Source organism: Entelurus aequoreus, linkage group LG26, assembly GCF_033978785.1.
Source record: "Entelurus aequoreus isolate RoL-2023_Sb linkage group LG26, RoL_Eaeq_v1.1, whole genome shotgun sequence".
Lineage (NCBI taxonomy): Eukaryota > Metazoa > Chordata > Actinopteri > Syngnathiformes > Syngnathidae > Entelurus > Entelurus aequoreus.
The window spans coordinates 8,958,760-8,979,070 of NC_084756.1; the positions used below are offsets into that span (position 1 = coordinate 8,958,760).

A 20,311-nucleotide genomic window follows, 5' to 3' on the forward strand; every position below is an offset into this window, starting at 1 on the left:
CTTGCTGGTATCCGGCAAGGACAAGTCACAGGTGGAGAAAATCCTCAGTGCTGAGCTCTGTAGAACTTGCACCTGGCTCGCTGACAACTAGCTATCCATACACTTGGGTAACACAGAATCCATCCTGTTTGGGTCCCACATCAACCTCAAGAAAGTCAATGACTTCACCATAAAAGTGGGTGACATTGTTATCACCAGGAAAGATGAGGTCACCTACCTAGGTTCTATTCTAGAGGCTAACCTTTCCTGTGATAAAATGGCAACCAAGGTAATCAAAAAGGTTAACCAACGAACGAGATTTCTCTACAGAATCTCCTCTCTGGTCAACAAAAGCACCTTGAGGATTCTGGCGGGAACTCTCGTTCAACCCTTTTTCGATTACGCATGCACCTCCTGGTACCCTAGCACCTCCAAAACCCTCAAATCTAAACTCCAAACATCTCAGAACAAGCTAGTCAGGTTACTGCTAGACCTCCACCCCAGATCCCACCTCACTCCTACCCACTTCTCTAAAGTGGGCTGGCTCAAGGTGGAGGACAGAGTTAAACAACTAGCACTGAGCGTAGTCTATAAAATCCACTACACCTCCCTGATACCGAAGTACATGTCAAACTACTTCCTTAACGTAAATGACCGCCATAATCACAACACCAGGGGGAGCTCCACTAACCACGTTAAACCCAAATTCCGAACTAACAAAGGTCATAACTCATTCTCTTTCTATGCCACATCAATGTGGGATGCCCTCCCAACAGGTATAAAAGAAAGGGCATCTCTATCCTCCTTCAAAACCGCAATAAAACTTATTCGGGTGTTACCATTTAGTGGTCAGTTGTACGGAATATGTACTTCACTGTGCAACCTACTAATAAAAGTCTCAATCAATCAATCAAAACATTAAATTATTTACATTATTTACAATCCGGGGTGTGGAGGGTGGGTTGGGGGTGAGGGGGGGGGGGGGGGGTTTGGTTGGTATCAACACTTCAGTCATCAACAATTGCATCATCAGAGAAATGGACATTGGAACAGTGTAGGACTGACTTGGCAAGTAGTGGACATAGATAGAGAGATCAGAGAGCATAAGAATAAGTTTCTACATTTGATTATTTACAATCCGGGGAGGTAGGATGTGAAAGGAAGTTTGTTAGTTTAGGGTTGACGTTGCCTGGAGGTGTTCTTTTAGTGCGGTTTTGAAGGAGGATAGAGATGCCCTTTATTTTACACCTGTTGGGAGTGCATTCCATATTGATGTCACATAGAAGGAGAATGAGTTAAGACCTTTGTTAGATCAGAATGTGGGTTTAACGTGGTTAGTGGAGCTCCCCCTGGTGTTGTGGTTATGGCGGTCATTTACGTTAAGGAAGCAGTTTGACATGTACTTCGGTATCAGGGAGGTGTAGCGGATTTTATAGACTAGGCTCAGTGCAAGTTGTTTTACTCTGTCCTCCACCCTGAGCCAGCCCACTTTGGAGAAGTGTGTAGGAGTGAGGTGGAATCTGGGGTGGAGGTCTAGAAGTAACCTGACTAGCTTGTTCTGGGATGTTTGTAGTTTAGATTTGTGGGTTTTGGAGGTGCTAGGGTACCAGGAGGTGCATGCGTAATCGAAAAAGGGTTGAACGAGAGTTCCCGCTAGAATCTTCATGTTGCTTTTGTTGACCAGAGAGGAGATTCTATAGAGAAATCTTGTTCGTTGGTTGACCTTTTTGATTACCTTGGTTGCCATTTTATCACAGGAAAGATTAGCCTCTAGAATGGAACCTAGGTAGGTGACCTCATCTTTCCTGGTGATAACAATGTCACCCACTTTTATGGTGAAGTCATTGACTTTCTTAATCCAATCCAATCCAATCCACTTTATTTATATAGCACATTTAAAGAACAAAATGTTTCCAAAGTGCTGCACAACAATATTAAAAACAATATTCAAATATTATCCTTAGCTCCACCAATGACTGAATAAAAACAAAAAATAAATACACATAAAACCAATATAAAAAACAATATAAAATAAATATGATTAAGTTTGATGTGGGACCCAAACAGGATGGATTCCGTTTTACCCAAGTGTATGGATAGCTTGTTGTCAACGAGCCAGGTGCAAGTTCTACAGAGTTCAGCACTGAGGATTTTCTCCACCTGTGACTTGTCCTTGCCGGATACCAGCCGGGCCGAGTCATCCGCAAACAAAAACAATTCACAGTCGCATGCTGATGACATGTCGTTTATGTACAAACCCCGTTTCCATACGAGTTAGGATATTGTGTTAGATGTAAATATAAACGGAATACAATGATTTGCAAATCATTTTCAACCCATATTCAGTTGAATATGCTACGAAGACAACATATTTGATGTTCAAACTGATAAACTTTAGCTTTATTTTAAGAAAATGGAAGAGTTTGGGAACAACAGCAACTCAGCCACCAAGTGGTAGGCCACGTAAACTGACAGAGAGGGGTCAGCGGAGGAATTATGGTGTGGGGTTGTTTTTCAGGAGTTGGGCTTGGCCCCTTAGTTCCAGTGAAAGGAACTTTGAATGCTCCAGGATACCAAAACATTTTGGACATTTCCATGCTCCCAACCTTGTGGGAACAGTTTGGAGCGGGCCCCTTCCTCTTCCAACATGACTGTGCACCAGTGCACAAAGCAAGGTCCATAAACATGCATGACAGAGTCTGGTGTGGATGAACTTGACTGGCCTGCACAGAGTCCTGACCTGAACCTGATAGAACACCTTTGGGATGAATTAGAACAGAGACTGAGAGCCAGGCCTTCTCCACCAACATCAGTGTGTGACCTCACCAATGCGCTTTTGCAAAAATGGTCGAAAATTCCTATAAAGACATTCCGCAACCTTGTGGACAGCCTTCCCAGAAGAGTTGAAGCTGTAATAGCTGCAAAAGGTGGACCCACATCATATTGAACCCTTTGGGTTTTATATACACACTGCAAGTATATTTATATATAAAGTAGTAACAGAAATCTTCATAACAATATGTAATATGTTCAATGTTTACGATATTTTGGTCCTTTTAATCAATGCCGGAACTAATTCTTTGGCGCGTTTATTTCCGTTTCCATAGCAGCGCACGTCCGACAATGTGTGTTCCTCGCTTGTGTGTGTCATGTCGGTTCCCCAAGATGCAGATGGACGTCAGGAAGCAGTGTGCGGGTAAGAAAGCTGTTTTATTTCCAAAATCAAGCCAATATAGGAAAATATGAAATGGTGCCCATGGAAGCTACGGTAAAGATTAACAAACAAAAAGAGCTAACCCTAAGCCTACCCCTAACCCTTACCCTACACCAAACCCTTAACCTAACCCCAACCCCAACCCTAACCCTGACCCTAACCCTATGTTAATAAGCAACTAATGAATGGTTCATATGTTCCCCATACTAAAGTGTTACCATGAATTGTTTTTTGTTGTTGTTTGTCTGTGCATGATGCAATCATATGTATTATTTATTGCTATTTGTTTTTGTTGTGTTTTACTTTTGCAGCTGTATGTAGAAACGGCGCCGCTGGTCACATCAGCTGTGTTCTCTTTTTAATGGTAAAATGGTAAATGGGTTATACTTGTATAGCGCTTTTCTACCTTCAAAGCGCTTTGACACTATTTCCACATTCACCCATTCACACACACATTCACACACTGATGGCGGGAGCTGCCATGCAAGGTCCGAACCACCACCCATCGGGAGCAAGGGTGAAGTGTCCTGCTCAAGGACACAACGGACGTGACGAGGTTGGTAGACGGTTGGGATCGAACCAGGAACCCTCGGGTCCCAATTGTGCCCACGCCGTTTTAACGTCTTTTGTGTCCTACGTGGGGCGGTATTGCTCGGTTGGTAGAGTGGACATGCCAGCAACTTGAGGGTTCCGGGTTTGATCCCCGCTTCCGCCATTCCTAGTCTCTACCGTTGTGTCCTTGGGCAAGACATTTTACCCACCTGCTCCCAGTGGTTTAAATGTAACTTAGATATTGGGTTTCACTATGTAAAAGCGCTTTGAGTCACTAGAGAAAAGCACTATATAAATATTAGGGATGTACGATAATGGCTTTTTGCCGATATCCGATATTCCGATATTGTCCAACTCTTTAATTACCGGTATCGATATCAACCGATACCGATATCAACCGATACCGATAAATACAGTCGTGGAATTAACACATTATTATGCCTAATTTGGACAACCAGGTATGGTGAAGATAAGGTCCTTTTTAAAAAAATAAAATAAAATAAGATAAATGAATTAAAAACATTTTCTAGAATAAAAAAAGTAAAACAATATAAAAACAGTTACATAGAAACTAGTAATTAATGAAAATTAGTAAAATTAACTGTGAAAGGTTAGTACCATTAGTGGACCAGCAGCACGCACAATCATGTGTGCTTACGGACTGTATCCCTTGCAGACTGTATTGATATATATTGATATATAATGTAGGAACCAGAATATTAATAACAGAAAGAAACAACCCTTTTGTGTGAATGAGTGTAAATGGGGGAGGGAGGTTTTTTGGGTTGGTGTACTAATTGTAAGTGTATCTTGTGTTTTTTATGTTGATTTAATTTTTTTTTAAAAACGAAAAAAACAAAACAACCGATACAGATAATTAAAAAAACGATAATTTTCGATATTACATTTTAAAGCATCTCTAATAAATATCATTCACTTCAATTCACTTTGATGTTTGTTTTCATGTGTTTGTTTCCTTATTTGTGTGGACTTGTTGTGTTTCCAATATCCTTATTCATCCCCTGGGAGGTGAGGGGAGCAGTGAGCAGCAGCGGTGGCCGCGCCCGGGAATCATTTTTGGTGATTTAACCCCCAATTCCAACCCTTGATGCTGAGTGCCAAGCAGGGAGGTAATGGGTCCCATTTTTATAGTCTTTGGTATGACTCGGGTTTGAACTCACGACCTACCGATCTCAGGGCGGACACTCTAAGTCTGTCCTATCCTAATCTTGCTGAGTGTAAGTTTTTGCCGAGTCGGCAGAAAGCGTGCTCACCATGAGTGCTTGTCTCTCCTGATGGAGCTTCTTCAGCGTGGCGTCTGATTCGCCGTCCACCACGTAGGTCAAGGGCGACAAGAATCCGGGGCTAAAGGGGAGCGGGGCGATGGCGTCGTGTCCTGCGAAGCTCAAAGCCGATTGGTTGAAGAAGGGGAAGCCGCTGTACAAAGACGGCGGGAAGACTGGCGCCCGGTAGACGGGGTGCGGGGAATGTTCCGGAAGTTGCGCGGGACTCTGCCGCCTGCGCTCCTCCGTCCGGTCTCGCTTGGAGGACGTGCCGTTGACGCGTCTGGCGTCGTGCCGCGCTCGCTTCTGCACGGAGAGGTCCAGAGGCTCGTTCTGAGGCGAGGATAGTTCCCGAGACGGACGGAGGCCGAGATCCAGGCCTGCATGAGGACCCAGAGACAGAAGTCTTCTCCTGTGAGGTGAGGACACCTCTGAGGCATGTTTGGGGCTTCCTTGAGGTGAACGCTGAGGTCCTGAAGGCCACTTCTGCGCGGCGGGTGACTGCCTTCCTTCGCCTTTACTTTCCCGGTTCACCTTACACAGGTAGCGCTCGTGCTGCAGGAGAACCACCACGTTGGGGAACACCTGCGAGCAGGAGCTACACGTCACGCCCTCCGCCGTGTCCGAGTCCTGGTACTTGCTCACCTCCCTGTGCAGCATCTCCTGCAGCATGTGCTCAAACCTGGAGCTGGACTGGAGGTACGGCAGCAGGGTTCCTTTCAAGATGCTGGCCCTCAGGGAGAGCTCGGCCGAGGGGTCGCACAGAGGAGGCGGGTCCGAAAACCGCTTCTGCTCCTCAGGTCGTCTGCTGTTCTCCTGGGCTTGCGGAGTCAGAGGAGAACCTCTGGTGCTTCTGTCCCTCCCCGCGGACGGAGACGGCGGAAAGTACGGATGTTCATTGAACGCACCGCCCGCGACTCCTGAGCTTCCGCCGCTGCTGAAACACTTCTTGCTGCTCAGGTGGGAGCTGTAGGAGCCCGAGTGGGAGAAACGCTTCTTGCAGTTGGAGCACTCGTATGGTTTCTCTCCTGAAAGATGACAGACATTAGAAACGTTGTTTCCTTATATGAATTATTCCTAAGTATACATTAATAAATGGTAACACTTTAGTATGGGGAACATATTCACCATTAATTAGTTTCTTATTAACATGCAAATTAGTAACATATTGGCTCTTAAATAGTCATTATTAAGTACTTATTAATGCCTTATTCTGCATGGCCTTATTATACAACCAGTAAGCCATTAACTAAGAGTTTTCCCTCAATAACATCAGAATTATTGCTTATTGGTAACCCTAACCCTAACCCTTATATGTTACCCTAGTGTCCAAATAACTCTAAATTAAATCTTTGTTACTTAGAATGTGTTCATTCACCATGAATTAGTTGCTTATTAACATGCAAATTAGTAAATATGTTCCCCATACTAAAGTGTTACCAAATAATTATATATTGAAGATAATCATAACTTTTAGTCTCATATCTTTGTATTACTTGTGTCCTGTTAGAGTTGGACTCTTTTAAAGTTTTTTTTTTTTTAACATTATTACGACTTAATTTTTTTCCAGAAATCTCTACTCTTCTAAAATGATCAATTATTTACTATAAAACTTTGTGAAAATTGTGACTTTTTATGAATTGTTATGACCTTTTTTTCTCATAATAGTTAAAGTTAAAGTACCAATGATTGTCACACACACACTAGGTGTGGTGAAATTAACCTCTGCATTCGACCCATCCCCTTGTTCACCCCCTGGGAGGTGAGGGGAGCAGTGAGCAGCAGCAGTGGTCAAGCCTGGGAATTTTTGGTGATTTAACCCCCAATTCCAACCCTTGATGCTGAGTGCCAAGCAGGGAGGTAATGGGTCACATTTTTATAGTCTTTGGTAATGACCCGGCCCCGGGTTTGAACTCATGACCTACCGATCTCAGGGCGAACACTCTAACCACAAGGTCACTGAGCAGTTTAATAGTTTAACCTTATTCTTGTACAAACTTTGTCTTGCATCAATAAAATGACAGCTCTAGTTGTGTACAATTACCATTTTGCAATTGCATTGCAATATTTTAAAACAATTTTATTCTTGTAAAATTAAAAAAGGAAATGTGTATTTTAATGATTTTAAATATGTAGTATTACATATTTTCCCCTCTAACATGTACAATATTTTTCTTAAAAGTCTGACTTTTTACCTGCTGATATTACAGTTTTAATAATGACAACCCTTACATAGTTAGACTACATATATAGTAATACTTAACTCCAAACTTATTCAGGTAAATAAAACAAAAGAAAGCATTTTAACGACATGGAAATATTACAACTTTTTGTTCCCATAAATGTACATTATTTTCGTAAAATTAGTTGTAAACAAAGCAAACTTTTTTTTTACTACAACTCTCACCTTGGAAAATGACATCATTATTGGTATTATTATTAGTTTTTTGGGTCATTTTATTAGAACACATCAATTGCTGATTGATATGGGTACTATTATGGCTTTATTATTTTTAAAACAAAACTTTATTAGTTAGTTATTTTTGTTATCATTATAGTTCTTTATCGTTATATTACAGCTTGATGTGTGTTAAATTACCATTTTTTTATTAGAATAGTTTACCACAAGTTTATTCCTGTAAAATAGAAAATAAAAAACTTTTCATATTGTCATGATTTTAAACATGTAGTATTACGCAATTTTTTCTCGTGATATAACGTTTTCTTTTTATTTCATAATAGTACATTATTTTTCTAAAAGTCTGACTTTTTTCTCACTGATATTACAGTTGTATTAATTTAAAATGACAACCTTTTATTGTAATTATTACCAAAAAAGATTAACTGCAGATTTTTACGGGTATTATTATGGCTTTAATGTTTTAAAAAAACGACTTTATTATGTCATTTTTGTTATTAGCGTAGATCTTTAACATAAGCTTTTTATCGTAATACTTTACTGCGACTTACATTTTTTTACATTTTGTATTTTTTCTGATTTTACACATTTTTCCTCACAATACCACAACTCTCTTGTTGTAAAATCACATTAGTATTATTATTTGTCAATTTAAGATTACTGCGATGAGGTGGCGACTTGTCCAGGGTGTACCCCGCCTTCCGCCCGATTGTAGCTGAGATAGGCTCCAGCGCCCCCCGCGACCCCCAAGGGAATAAGCGGTAGAAAATGGATGGATGGATGGATTTTAAGATTATTTTTTTCAACTGCTGATCATCATAGATAGTAATATGACTTTAAAAAAAAATCTAACAACATTTTATTATGTTTTTTGTTATTTACTATAGTTATTTATCCTAATACAACAGTGCAAACCTTATAAAATGTTTACTTCTTTAACATATTAATTACATGTTAATGTTAATACTAACATAATAATATTTTACTGTGCTTTTATCCTGTCGGAATTGTGTAATTTTTCTGATAATACACATTTTCCTTCATAATACTAGAGCTCCATTCTTAGAAAATTGTAGTATTTTTTCATCTAAATACTTTCCTACAACTTTATTCTTTTGAAATTGCATATATGCATTGTAATATCTCATCATACAACAACTCTTATCCTGTTAAATTGTACGAAACCCAAAACCAGTTGGCACTTTGTGTGAAGGTAAATAAAAACAGAATGCAATGATTTGCAAATCCTTTTCTACTTATATTCAATTGAATAGACTGCAAAGACAAGATATTTAATGTTCACACTGGTAAACACAGGAACACTTCAGAAAACTACTGTCAGTAACTACAGTTTGTCGCTACATCTGTAAGTGAGAGTTAAAACTCTACTATGCAAAGCGAAAGCCATTTATCAACCACTCCCAGAAACGCTTTGCTGGGCCCGAGCTCATCTAAGATGGACTCATGCAAAGTGGAAAAGTGTTCTGTGGTCTGACGAGTCCACATTTCAAATTGTTTTTGGAAACTGTGGACGTCTTGTTATTTCTTCAAAGAGGAAAATAACCATCCGGATTGTTCTAGGCGCAAAGTGTAAAAACCAGCATGTGTGATGGTATGGGGGTGTATTAGTGCCCAAGACATGGGTAACTTACACATCTGTGAAGGCACCATTAATGCTGAAAGGTACATACAGGTTTTGGAGGAACATATGTTGCCATCCAAGCAACGTTATCATGGACGCCCCTGCTTATTTCAGCAAGACAATGCCAAGCCACGTGTTACAACAGTGTGGCTTCATAGTGAAAGAGTGCGGGTACTAGACTGGCCTGCCTGTAGTCCAGACCTGTCTCCCATTGAAAATGTGTGGTGCATTATGAAGCCTAAAATACCACAACGGAGACCCCCGGACTGTTGAACAACTTAAGCTGTACATCAAGCAAGAATGGGAAATAATTCCACTTCAAAAATTGGTCTCCTCAGTTCCCAAACGTTTACTGAGTGTTGTTAAAAGGAAAGGCCATGTAACACAGTGGTAAAAATGCCTCTGTGACAACTTTTTTGCAATGTGTTGCTGCCATTATAGTCTAAGTTAATGACTATTTGCAACAAAAAAAAAAAAGTTTCTCAGTGTGAACATTAAATATCTTGTCTTTGCAGTCTATTCAATTGGATATAAGTTGAAAAGGATCTGCAAATCATTGTATTCGGTTTTTATTTACCATTTACACAACGTGACAACTTCACTGCTTTTGGGTTTTGTATATAAAATATATAATAAGAAATACAAGTTTATATGAAAGTTGCAGGAGAAATTCCAAACACATTATATATTTCAATATATATATATATATATTATACATATATATATATATATATATATATATATATATATATATATATATATATATATATATATATATATATATATATATATATATATATATATATATATATATATATATATATATATATATATATTTGACTAGCATTGTTCACAGCAGATCCTTATAAACATCAGTGGTCCTGTCATATATTCTGATTCACTGCTGTTTTTAAGGACCTGCTGTAAAAGACAAAAGTGCCATTAAATTCTAAGTTCATGATTATTTGCAACAACAAAAAAAAAAGAACATAAAATATCTTGTATTTGCAGTCTATTTAATTGCATATAAGTTGAAAAGGATTTGCAAGAAAATGGATGGTCACCCCAAAAAGGGACAATCGGTAGAAAATGTATGGATGGATGGATGCATTCTGTTTTTATTTACCATTTACACAACGTGCCAACTTCACCGCTTTTGGGTTTTGTAACTTTTTTTTCATCAGAATACTTGACAATGACTTTATTCATGTAAATGTTTTTTTTTTCCTCACAACTGTCAAAAGTTATTCTGGTATTATGTGGACTTATTTCTTTGACTCGGTTCCTTCTAGTCACCATGAATGAGTACAAATATGAGTGGTCCTACCACATGATTGAGTATTTAGCCTCACCACTGTGTATGCGCAGGTGTTCTTTCAGGTGATGTTTGTACTTGAAGGCTTTCCCACATTGCACACATTTGAACTTCCTGCTCTCCATGGCTTGTTCCAAGGTGATGGCGCTCTACAAGGTGATCAATAGAATCCATCATTTGGAAAATATATTCTTTTGTGTGTCACCCACCTTGTCTTGCACCTGGTGGTGAAGTGCCAGGTGCTGCTCCAGTTGCGCTCTGTGGGGGGCAGTGTACCCACAGAACGGACACACCACGTGGGCCCTCTCCTGACAGTGTTTGATGTGGTCCCTCAGAGAGGGGCCGTGCTGGTACGTCCTGTGGCAGAACGGACAGGCCTGCTGCCTCCTTCTGCCATCTGGACAAGGACAACGCATCAAAAGGGGACATTTTTGAAGGACAAAAAAAACTAATGGCGGCGTACCTGCCCCCTCGGGCGAGCGATGACGAGCGCCCGGGGACCACATGGCGGGCGGCAGCTCCTCGTGCACGCTGGACGCCCCGTTGTGGCTGAGGTGGTCCGGGAGACCGGCTGAGGCGGAGGTCTTGCTCAGTTTGGCCAGGAAGTCAAAGTGAGTGAAGTCCTCCAAGTCCACTTGGGAGTCTGAACTTGGATCTAAAGCGTTCAAATACAGATGCAAAGTTCCAATGAAAAAAGTGCTGAGTCATACAATTCCAATACTTGGATTTAAGCTTTAATGTTAGTGGAATAATGAAGCAATAATAAAGTATGTCAACTTTCCAGTATTTTTAGACACCGATTTTTTGTTACGCTTTACACATGTATGCATACAACATGATGCATCACACATACATGCATACAACATGATGCATCACACATGCATGCATACAACATGATACATCACACATGCATGCATACAAGATGATGCATCACACATACATGCATACAACATGATGCATCACACATGCATGCATACAACATGATACATCACACATGCATGCATACAACATGATACATCACACATGCATGCATACAACATGATACATCACACATGCATGCATACAATATGATGCATCACACATGCATGCATACAACATGATGCATCACACATGCATGCATACACACATGCATGCATACAACATGATACATCACACATGCATGCATACAACATGATGCATCACACATGCATGCATACAACATGATGCATCACACATGCATGCATATAACATGATGCATCACACATGCATGCATACAACATGATGCATCACACATGCATGCATACAACATGATGCATCACACATGCATGCATAAAACATGATACATCACACATGCATGCATACAACATGATACATCACACATGCATGCATACAACATGATACATCACACATGCATGCATACAACATGATGCATCACACATACATGCATACAAAATGATGCATCACACATGCATGCATACAACATGATGCATCACACATGCATGCATACAACATGATGCATCACACATGCATGCATACAACATGATGCATCACACATGCATGCATACACACATGCATGCATACAAGATGATACATCACACATGCATGCATACAACATGATGCATCACACATACATGCATACAACATGATGCATCACACATGCATGCATACAACATGATGCATCACACATGCATGCATACAACATGATGCATCACACATACATGCATACAACATGATGCATCACACATGCATGCATACAACATGATGCATCACACATGCATGCATACAACATGATACATCACACATGCATGCATACAACATGATACATCACACATGCATGCATACAACATGATGCATCACACATACATGCATACAACATGATGCATCACACATGCATGCATACAACATGATGCATCACACATGCATGCATACAACATGATGCATCACACATGCATGCATAAAACATGATACATCACACATGCATGCATACAATATGATGCATCACACATGCATGCATACAACATGATGCATCACACATGCATCCATACAACATGATACATCACACATGCATGCATACAACATGATACATCACACATGCATGCATACAATATGATGCATCACACATGCATGCATACAACATGATGCATCACACATGCATGCATACACACATGCATGCATACAACATGATACATCACACATGCATGCATACAACATGATGCATCACACATACATGCATACAACATGATGCATCACACATGCATGCATACAACATGATGCATCACACATGCATGCATACAACATGATGCATCACACATGCATGCATACAACATGATGCATCACACATGCATGCATACAACATGATACATCACACATTCATGCATGCAACATGATGCATCACACATGCATGCATACAACATGATGCATCACACATGCATGCATACAACATGATGCATCACACATGCATGCATACACACATGCATGCATACAACATGATACATCACACACGCATGCATACAACATGATACATCACACATGCATGCATACAACATGATACATCACACATGCATGCATACAACATGATGCATCACACATGCATGCATACAACATGATACATCACACATGCATGCAGGGACGGCGTGGCGAAGTTGATAGAGTGGCCGTGCCAGCAATCGGAGGGTTGCTGGTTACTGGGGTTCAATCCCCACCTTCTACCATCCTAGTCACATCCGTTGTGTCCTTGGGCAAGACACTTCACCCTTTGCCTCTGATGGCTGCTGGTTAGCGCCTTGCATGGCAGCTCCCTCCATCAGTGTGTGAATGGGTGAATGTGAAAATAGTGTCAAAGCGCTTTGAGTACCTTGAAGGTAGAAAAGCGCTATACAAGTATAACCCATTTATCATTTATTTATCATACAACATGATACATCACACATGCATGCATACAACATGATACATCACACATGCATGCATACAACATGATGCATCACACATGCATGCATACAACATGATGCATCACACATGCATGCATACAACATGATGCATCACACATGCATGCATACAACATGATACATCACACATGCATGCATACAACATGATGCATCACACTTTCCAGTTTCTCAATTCAACATGTTCGAAAAGGAGTAGGAAGAAGCAGAGCTTATTTAATCCTACCCCTTTTCCTTTACATAGCAGTTGCTAAAACTTTTGTTCACTTCCTGTGCTCAATTTAATCACAAACTACTCCATAAGTAATAACAGTAACACTTTAGTATGGGGACCATATGAACCATTAATTAGTTGCTTATTAACATGCAAATTAGTAACATATTGGCTGTTAATTAGTCATTATTAAGTACTTATTAATGCCTTATTCTGCATGGCCTTATTATACAACTATATAACTCTTAGTTAATGGCTTACTAGCCATTAACTAAGAGTCTCCCCTAACCCTAACCCCAACCTCAACCCCAACCCCAACCCTAACCCTAACCCTATGTTAATAAGCAACTAATTCATGGTTCATATGTTCCCCATACTAAAGTGTTACCGTAATAACAATAAAAATAGATAAATAAATAATAATTGGTGAAGTAAGTTATATTTCATATGGTGAGATGAGTAAGATTATCTAGAAAATGAATGGATGGATGAGATAAATTCAGAATGTTTATCATGGTTCTTCTTCTTTGTACTTTGTATAACACTTTAAGTTTGAAGAGTTTCTTGAAGTGGATCATATTAGTACATTGTTTGATTTCTTTGCTTAATCCATTCCATCATTTAATTCCACATACTGATATACTGAAGGTCTTAAAATGTTTTAAATTACATTTTTCTCTAAGATTATATTTCTCCTCTTTTGTTGAGAAGAATTGGTGTATATTCTTGGGTAGCAGGTTATAGTTTGCTTTGTGTATCATTTTAGCTGTTTGCAAATTCACTATGTCGTGGAATTTCAGTAATTTTGATTCAATAAATAAAGGGTTTGTATGTTCTCCATATCCAACATTATGAATTATTCTAACTGATCTTTTTTGTAACACTGTCAATGAATGAAGTGTACTTTTGTAGTTATTTCCCCATATTTCTACACAATAACTCAGATATGTAACACTAGTGAGCAGTAGAGAATATGAAGTGATTTTTGGTCTAGAACATGTTTTGCTTTATTCATTATTGACGTGTTACTTGCTACAAATGAACTCAGGGGTGTCCTGAAATTCAAACATATCATGGTGAATTCCACATTCAAGGCTCAAACGTTATCTATAGCGGGGGTGAACATGTGGGACAATGTGAGCGGAGAAATTCAACTGTCTTCTAGCCTAAGAGTGTTCAACCTTGCGGTAAAAAATTTGTTGTTGGGAAACTATCAAAAACATGACTAGTTGTTTGGACCATCTCAACTGTGGGACACAGGTGCAAAATAAGGGACATAACACACCAGACAAGGCGTCAGAAGACAAAAGATACCCAGGCAAAGTGGAGCTAATCTCATGGTCGCTCAATGCTGTTGACAAAGTGTTTTCCAGCATATGTTCTTCTTGTTCTGAAATTCATGCATCCATCAAATCTGCTGTTGAAACTTGGACTATATAACCAACATATAAATTGAATGTAAATTAGGGGTGGGACATGGATAAGCATTCTTGCTTTTTTCCTGTGTCCCTTTTGTGCCGTTGCATGTCTGTCAAATTACAAAGAGTGATGAAGTGTTGCTATATATGTCTGCCGGAATAAATAAATAAATTAATTCATTCATTGATTCATTCATTACTTTATGTTGTATATTTTTTACATGATATTTCCAGTTGAATTTATCATCTATCATTATACCTAGAAATTTGGTTTAATTTACTCTTTCAATTTCTAGTTGTCAGCATAAATTTGAGTTACAAGCATCCCCTCTGCTAGTTGGCGTCTTACTCACGAGCATTAGATTACAGTTAATAACTTTCTTTTCCAAACATTGGAACGGAAAAAGTGAGTGTGAAGGCCAGTGCTGAGAAGAAGAAGCGGATGATATCCATTGAATGAAAGAAATAAATCATTAAAACCAAGATCGCTGCTGATGGTGTGTTTGACAGAGAAGCAGCTGGAAGGGATACCTTAGAAGTTCCAAGGTAAATATTGCACATTATTATTACATGACTTGATAAAACTACTGTAGTTGTATAGCACATTGGATTGGATTGTTTTTAATGCAATAGTTCTTATCTAAAAGGTTTTTGTTTTTTATTTCTAAAGGAACGTTACATTTTAAAATGATGTTTTGTGGGGCAAACGCCAGTTAAACTGATTTTAATGGGAGATGTACAGTCGTGGTCAAAAGTTCACATACACATGAAACAAAAATTGAGCTGTTTGGCCACAATACCCGGCAATATGTTTAGAGGAGAAAAGGTGAGGCCTTTAATCCAAGGAACACCATTCCTACCGTCAAGCATGGTGGTGTTAGTATTATGCTCTGGGCCTGTTTTGCTGCCAATAAAACTGGTGCTTTACAGAGAGTAAATGGGACAATGAAAAAGGAGGATTACCTCCAAATTCTTCAGGACAACCTAAAATCATCAGCCCGGAGGTTGGGTCTTGGGCGCAGTTGGGTGTTCCAACAGAACAATGACCCGAAACACACGTCAAAAGTGGCAAAGGAATGGCTAAATCAGGCTAGAATGAAGGTTTTAGAATGGCCTTCCCAAAGTCCTGACTTAAATGTGTGGACAATGCTGAAGAAACAAGTCCATGTCAGAAAACTAACAAATTCAGCTGAGCTGCACCAATTTTGTCAAGAGGAGTGGTCAAAAATTCAAGCAGAAGCTTGTGGATGGCTACCAAATGCGCCTTATTGCAGTGAAACTTGCCAAGGGACATGTAAGCAAAAATTAACATTTCCGTATGTATACTTTTGACCCAGCAGATTTGCTCACATTTTCAGTAGACCCATAATACATTCATAAAAGAACCAAACTTCATGAATGTTTTTTGTGACCAACAAGTATGTGCTCCAATCACTCTATCACAAAAAAATAAGAGTTGTAGAAATGATTGGAAACTCAAGACAGCCATGACATTATGTTCTTTACAAGAGTATGCACTTTAAATCTTTTCTGTTACAGACTAAACATAATGTCAATAAAGTAATTGTTTGTTATAAGTTGATTTATATTTATTTATTTTTTGTTTTTTGCTTTCTTTGTATAAAAAGAGATGCAATGTTTTGCAGAGGTGTACTTATAACAGTTTGATAGACAAATGAGAGTGGGGGTTGTGGGTGGCACGAAATGTTTTCTTCTTCCTGGGGTGGGGGCACGTAACAGAAAATAATTGAAAAGTACAAGTTGTAATACTACAGTATATCCATTCTCGCACTATTATAATGTGAGTGCTGCCATAAAACACTTAACAAACAGCTAAAGGCTAGTTTAAAAAAAATAATAATCTAAAAAAAACCTAAAGCAATTTACACAATTCTATGACTTGATAAGATTTAAATTCTGTCAAGAGCAGACAAAGAAAATGCGCTACCTTAAAGAGGAACTGCCCTGTTTTTTTTAATGTTGTCTATCATTAACAATCCTTATGTAAGACAAGAAGACATCTTTTTATTTTTTTATGCATTCTTAAATTGTAAATACATGCGAGCAAAAGTCAGCTAACAATGGAGCTAGAGGGATTTGCTCTATTCCGCCTATAAAACGCTCTACAAAACATCCAGACCCTCCATCAAGGGTATACTGTATGTAATGTAGTAACAGACAAAATAATAATATCATATAATATTTACATATTTTGCTCATTTTAAGCATTAGTTTCACAGACGCATCACAATGTTCGCTTTTCCCCCTCAACAACTGCAACACTACTGCTCATTGTAGACTTCACGAGAGTCAACGAATACCACTTTGGGACAAAAATGACCCAGAACCTTATATTTTTGAGCCTGAACATAAGGAGGATGATCGACAAGTTTTAGAAGCCGTGTGCTAAATAGATCCAGCTTTAGTGAAACACTAAGCATCATGTAGCAGTTTTGCAAAGTACTAAACAAGATGAACAAACTACGAACATATTTAAACAATCACTTACTGTACAATGTCTGCTCTCACTGGGATGCCGACTGATGGGATGTTTATATCTTACATGAAGAATGAACCTAATCCTCAAGTAGGTTAAAAAACCGTGTCTCTCAGGCCATCTCCGGGTCTAAATTGAACGTCTATGTCACATCCTTCTACTAATCTAATAATCGAGAATTAATTTTTACGAACTCAGAGGTGATGCAGCAGCTCACCGGCTCAATATGTCAATATAGCAGCATAAGGTAGTTAGATCTCTGTGATCCCGGCGCCGCTATAAATAGTTTGTTTGCGTTAGCGCTTATAATAGTAATATTGTAATATTAATTTAATACTAAGGTCATGCCATGAAGAATTTGTTTTTAGGGCTTTATGGGTGGAATAGTGTAATCCAATAGTTACCCACATTATACTATACATTTTATGAATTAGAAAACATAACAAAAGCATGTGTTATTGTCTTAGATAAAGTTTGTGAATGATAGGCAACATTCCCCTGAAAAGTGCAGTTCCCCGTTAATAATAAATGTCATTGTTTTATCGTTATTGTTTATTGTTTTATTGTTCATAAGGATTGTGAACGAGAAAATTCCAAAAAAGTGCAGTTCCCTTTAAGTTCGAGTTTTTGCATCTTATTAACTAGGGATGTCCGATAATATCGGACTGCCAATATTATCGGCCGATAAATGCTTTATAATGTAATATCGGAAATTATCGGTATTGGTTTCAAAATGACCGGTAACGGTTTCAAAAAGTAAAATTTATGACTTTTTAAAATGCCGCTGTGTACACGGACGTATGGAGAAGTACAGAGCGCCAATAAACCTTAAAGGCACTGCCTTTGCGTGCCGGTCCAGTCACATAATATCTACGGCTTTTCACACACACACAAGTGAATCCATGCATACTTGGTCAACAGCCATACAGGTCACACTGAAGGTGACTGTATAAACAACTTTAACACTGTTACAAATATGTGCCACACTGTGAACCCACACCAAACAAGAATGACAAACACATTTCGGGAGAACATCCGCACCGTAACACAACATAAACACAACAGAACAAATAAATGATAAATGAATGATAAATGGGTTATACTTGTATAGCGCTTTTCTACCTTCAAGGTGCTCAAAGCGCTTTGACAGTATTTCCACATTCACCCATTCACACACTGATGGCGGGAGCTGCCATGCAAGGCGCTAACCAGCAGCCATCAGGAGCAAGGGTGAAGTGTCTTGCCCAAGGACACAACGGACGTGACTCGGATGGTAGAAGGTGGGGATTGAACCCCAGTAACCAACAACCCTCCGATTGCTGGCACGGCCACTCTACAAACTTCGCCACGCCGTCCCCCGGAAATACCCAGAACCCCTTGCAGCACTAACTCTTCCGGGACGCTACAATACTGTTGATTTATTTTGGAAAACCTTGTTACATTGTTTAATGCATCCAGCGGGGCATCACAACAAAATTAGGCATAATAATGTGTTAATTCCACGACTGTATATATCGTATCGGTTGATATCAGAATCGGTAATTAAGAGTTGGACAATATCGGAATATCGGCAAAAAAGCCATTATCGGACATCTCTATTATTAACCCATTTTTGCACTTGTATGGCAGTCAAGAATGCCCCTTATAGTTAATACAGATTCCCTTAAGGTGACGGTTTGACCTGATTTTGACAGATTTTTACATTTTTATTATTTTGACTTTGACGACTGTATGACAGTTGGGATGCAGATCTTTACGCATTCTGTCCATTTTTTTAATTGTGTGTTTTGCCCTATGTTACTGAGTTGCCAGGGCAGACTCACTTGTTGTTGCTGTTTCCGAGGTGTGGGGCATCAAACTAGATCAGAGGTGTCAAACTCAAGGCCCGGGGGCCAGATCTGGCCCGCCACGTCATTTTATGTGGCCCACAAAGGCCTGGAAATAATGTGTCAATAAAGTTTTAGAAAAAGAAAAAAATCGTAGAAGAGCGTGTGACATGTTTAATGACGTTTAAAAAGTCAGACAGATGCATGTTGAAGACCTTGGGAGCGGTGACATGCAGACTGAGGACAAAAACCACAGCCGTTGGAGCAATGGCGCCTCCTATCTTCACCTCCAGCTTCGCTTTCAGCCACTTTGAGGAGGATTTTTCAAATGTTTGCAGATGTTGGCAAATTTGAAACTGTGTTTTTTATGTGGCCGGGGGGACGAGTTTGTGCGGTGGAGCGTTGTAAAAACTCCGCTTTGCCTTTCTTCGCTGGGCACAGCCAAAATCACACGAGCGGCCGGGCTAAGTGGCTGTTAAGTCGGCGGCCTGCGTGACGCTTTCATCTGGGCGCCATGCGAGAAGGGAAAGGCCTCGCAGCGTCACCTCTTTGATGCGTGCAAATATAGTGACAGGGTTGTGGGACTTTGTCCTGCTCGTTCACATGCAGCACAGCAACCACTGCCAAACACACCACTAGATGGCACTGTCTCCTCTACAGCCCTTTATACTTAATACAGAGGAGTCAGAGGAATTGTTTACTTTTTAAGGTCAAGGCAAGTGTTGCCTTAAAGGAGGGCTCATATTTTAGGGCACCAAGACAAGTTAGAAGGGCACCAAGGCGAACATTATTTTCTTTCGAGGCTATATATATATATATATATATATATATATATATATATATATATATATATATATATATATATATATATATATATATATATATATATATATATATATATATATATATATATATATATATATATATATATATATATATATATATATATATATATATATATATATAAAGATTATTGTTATCAATATTTAAATCATGATTGTTAAGTAAAGCAGTGTTGGGGTGTGAACATA

General features: G+C 39.2%; 1 protein-coding gene across 1 annotated transcript in view; it reads right to left on the reverse strand.

Annotated features, from left to right (window-relative positions):
- The window catches only part of LOC133643173 (zinc finger E-box-binding homeobox 2-like), a 147,360-nt gene that overhangs the window by 8,328 nt on the left and 118,721 nt on the right, over positions 1-20,311 (reverse strand). Inside the window, exons 3-6 of the mRNA XM_062037596.1 lie at positions 10,868-11,059; positions 10,614-10,801; positions 10,442-10,553; positions 5,020-6,056 (exon numbers count right to left, since the gene is read on the reverse strand). Coding sequence (XP_061893580.1) covers positions 5,020-6,056; positions 10,442-10,553; positions 10,614-10,801; positions 10,868-11,059 — 1,529 coding nt within the window. The remainder of the gene's footprint in view (positions 1-5,019; positions 6,057-10,441; positions 10,554-10,613; positions 10,802-10,867; positions 11,060-20,311) is intronic.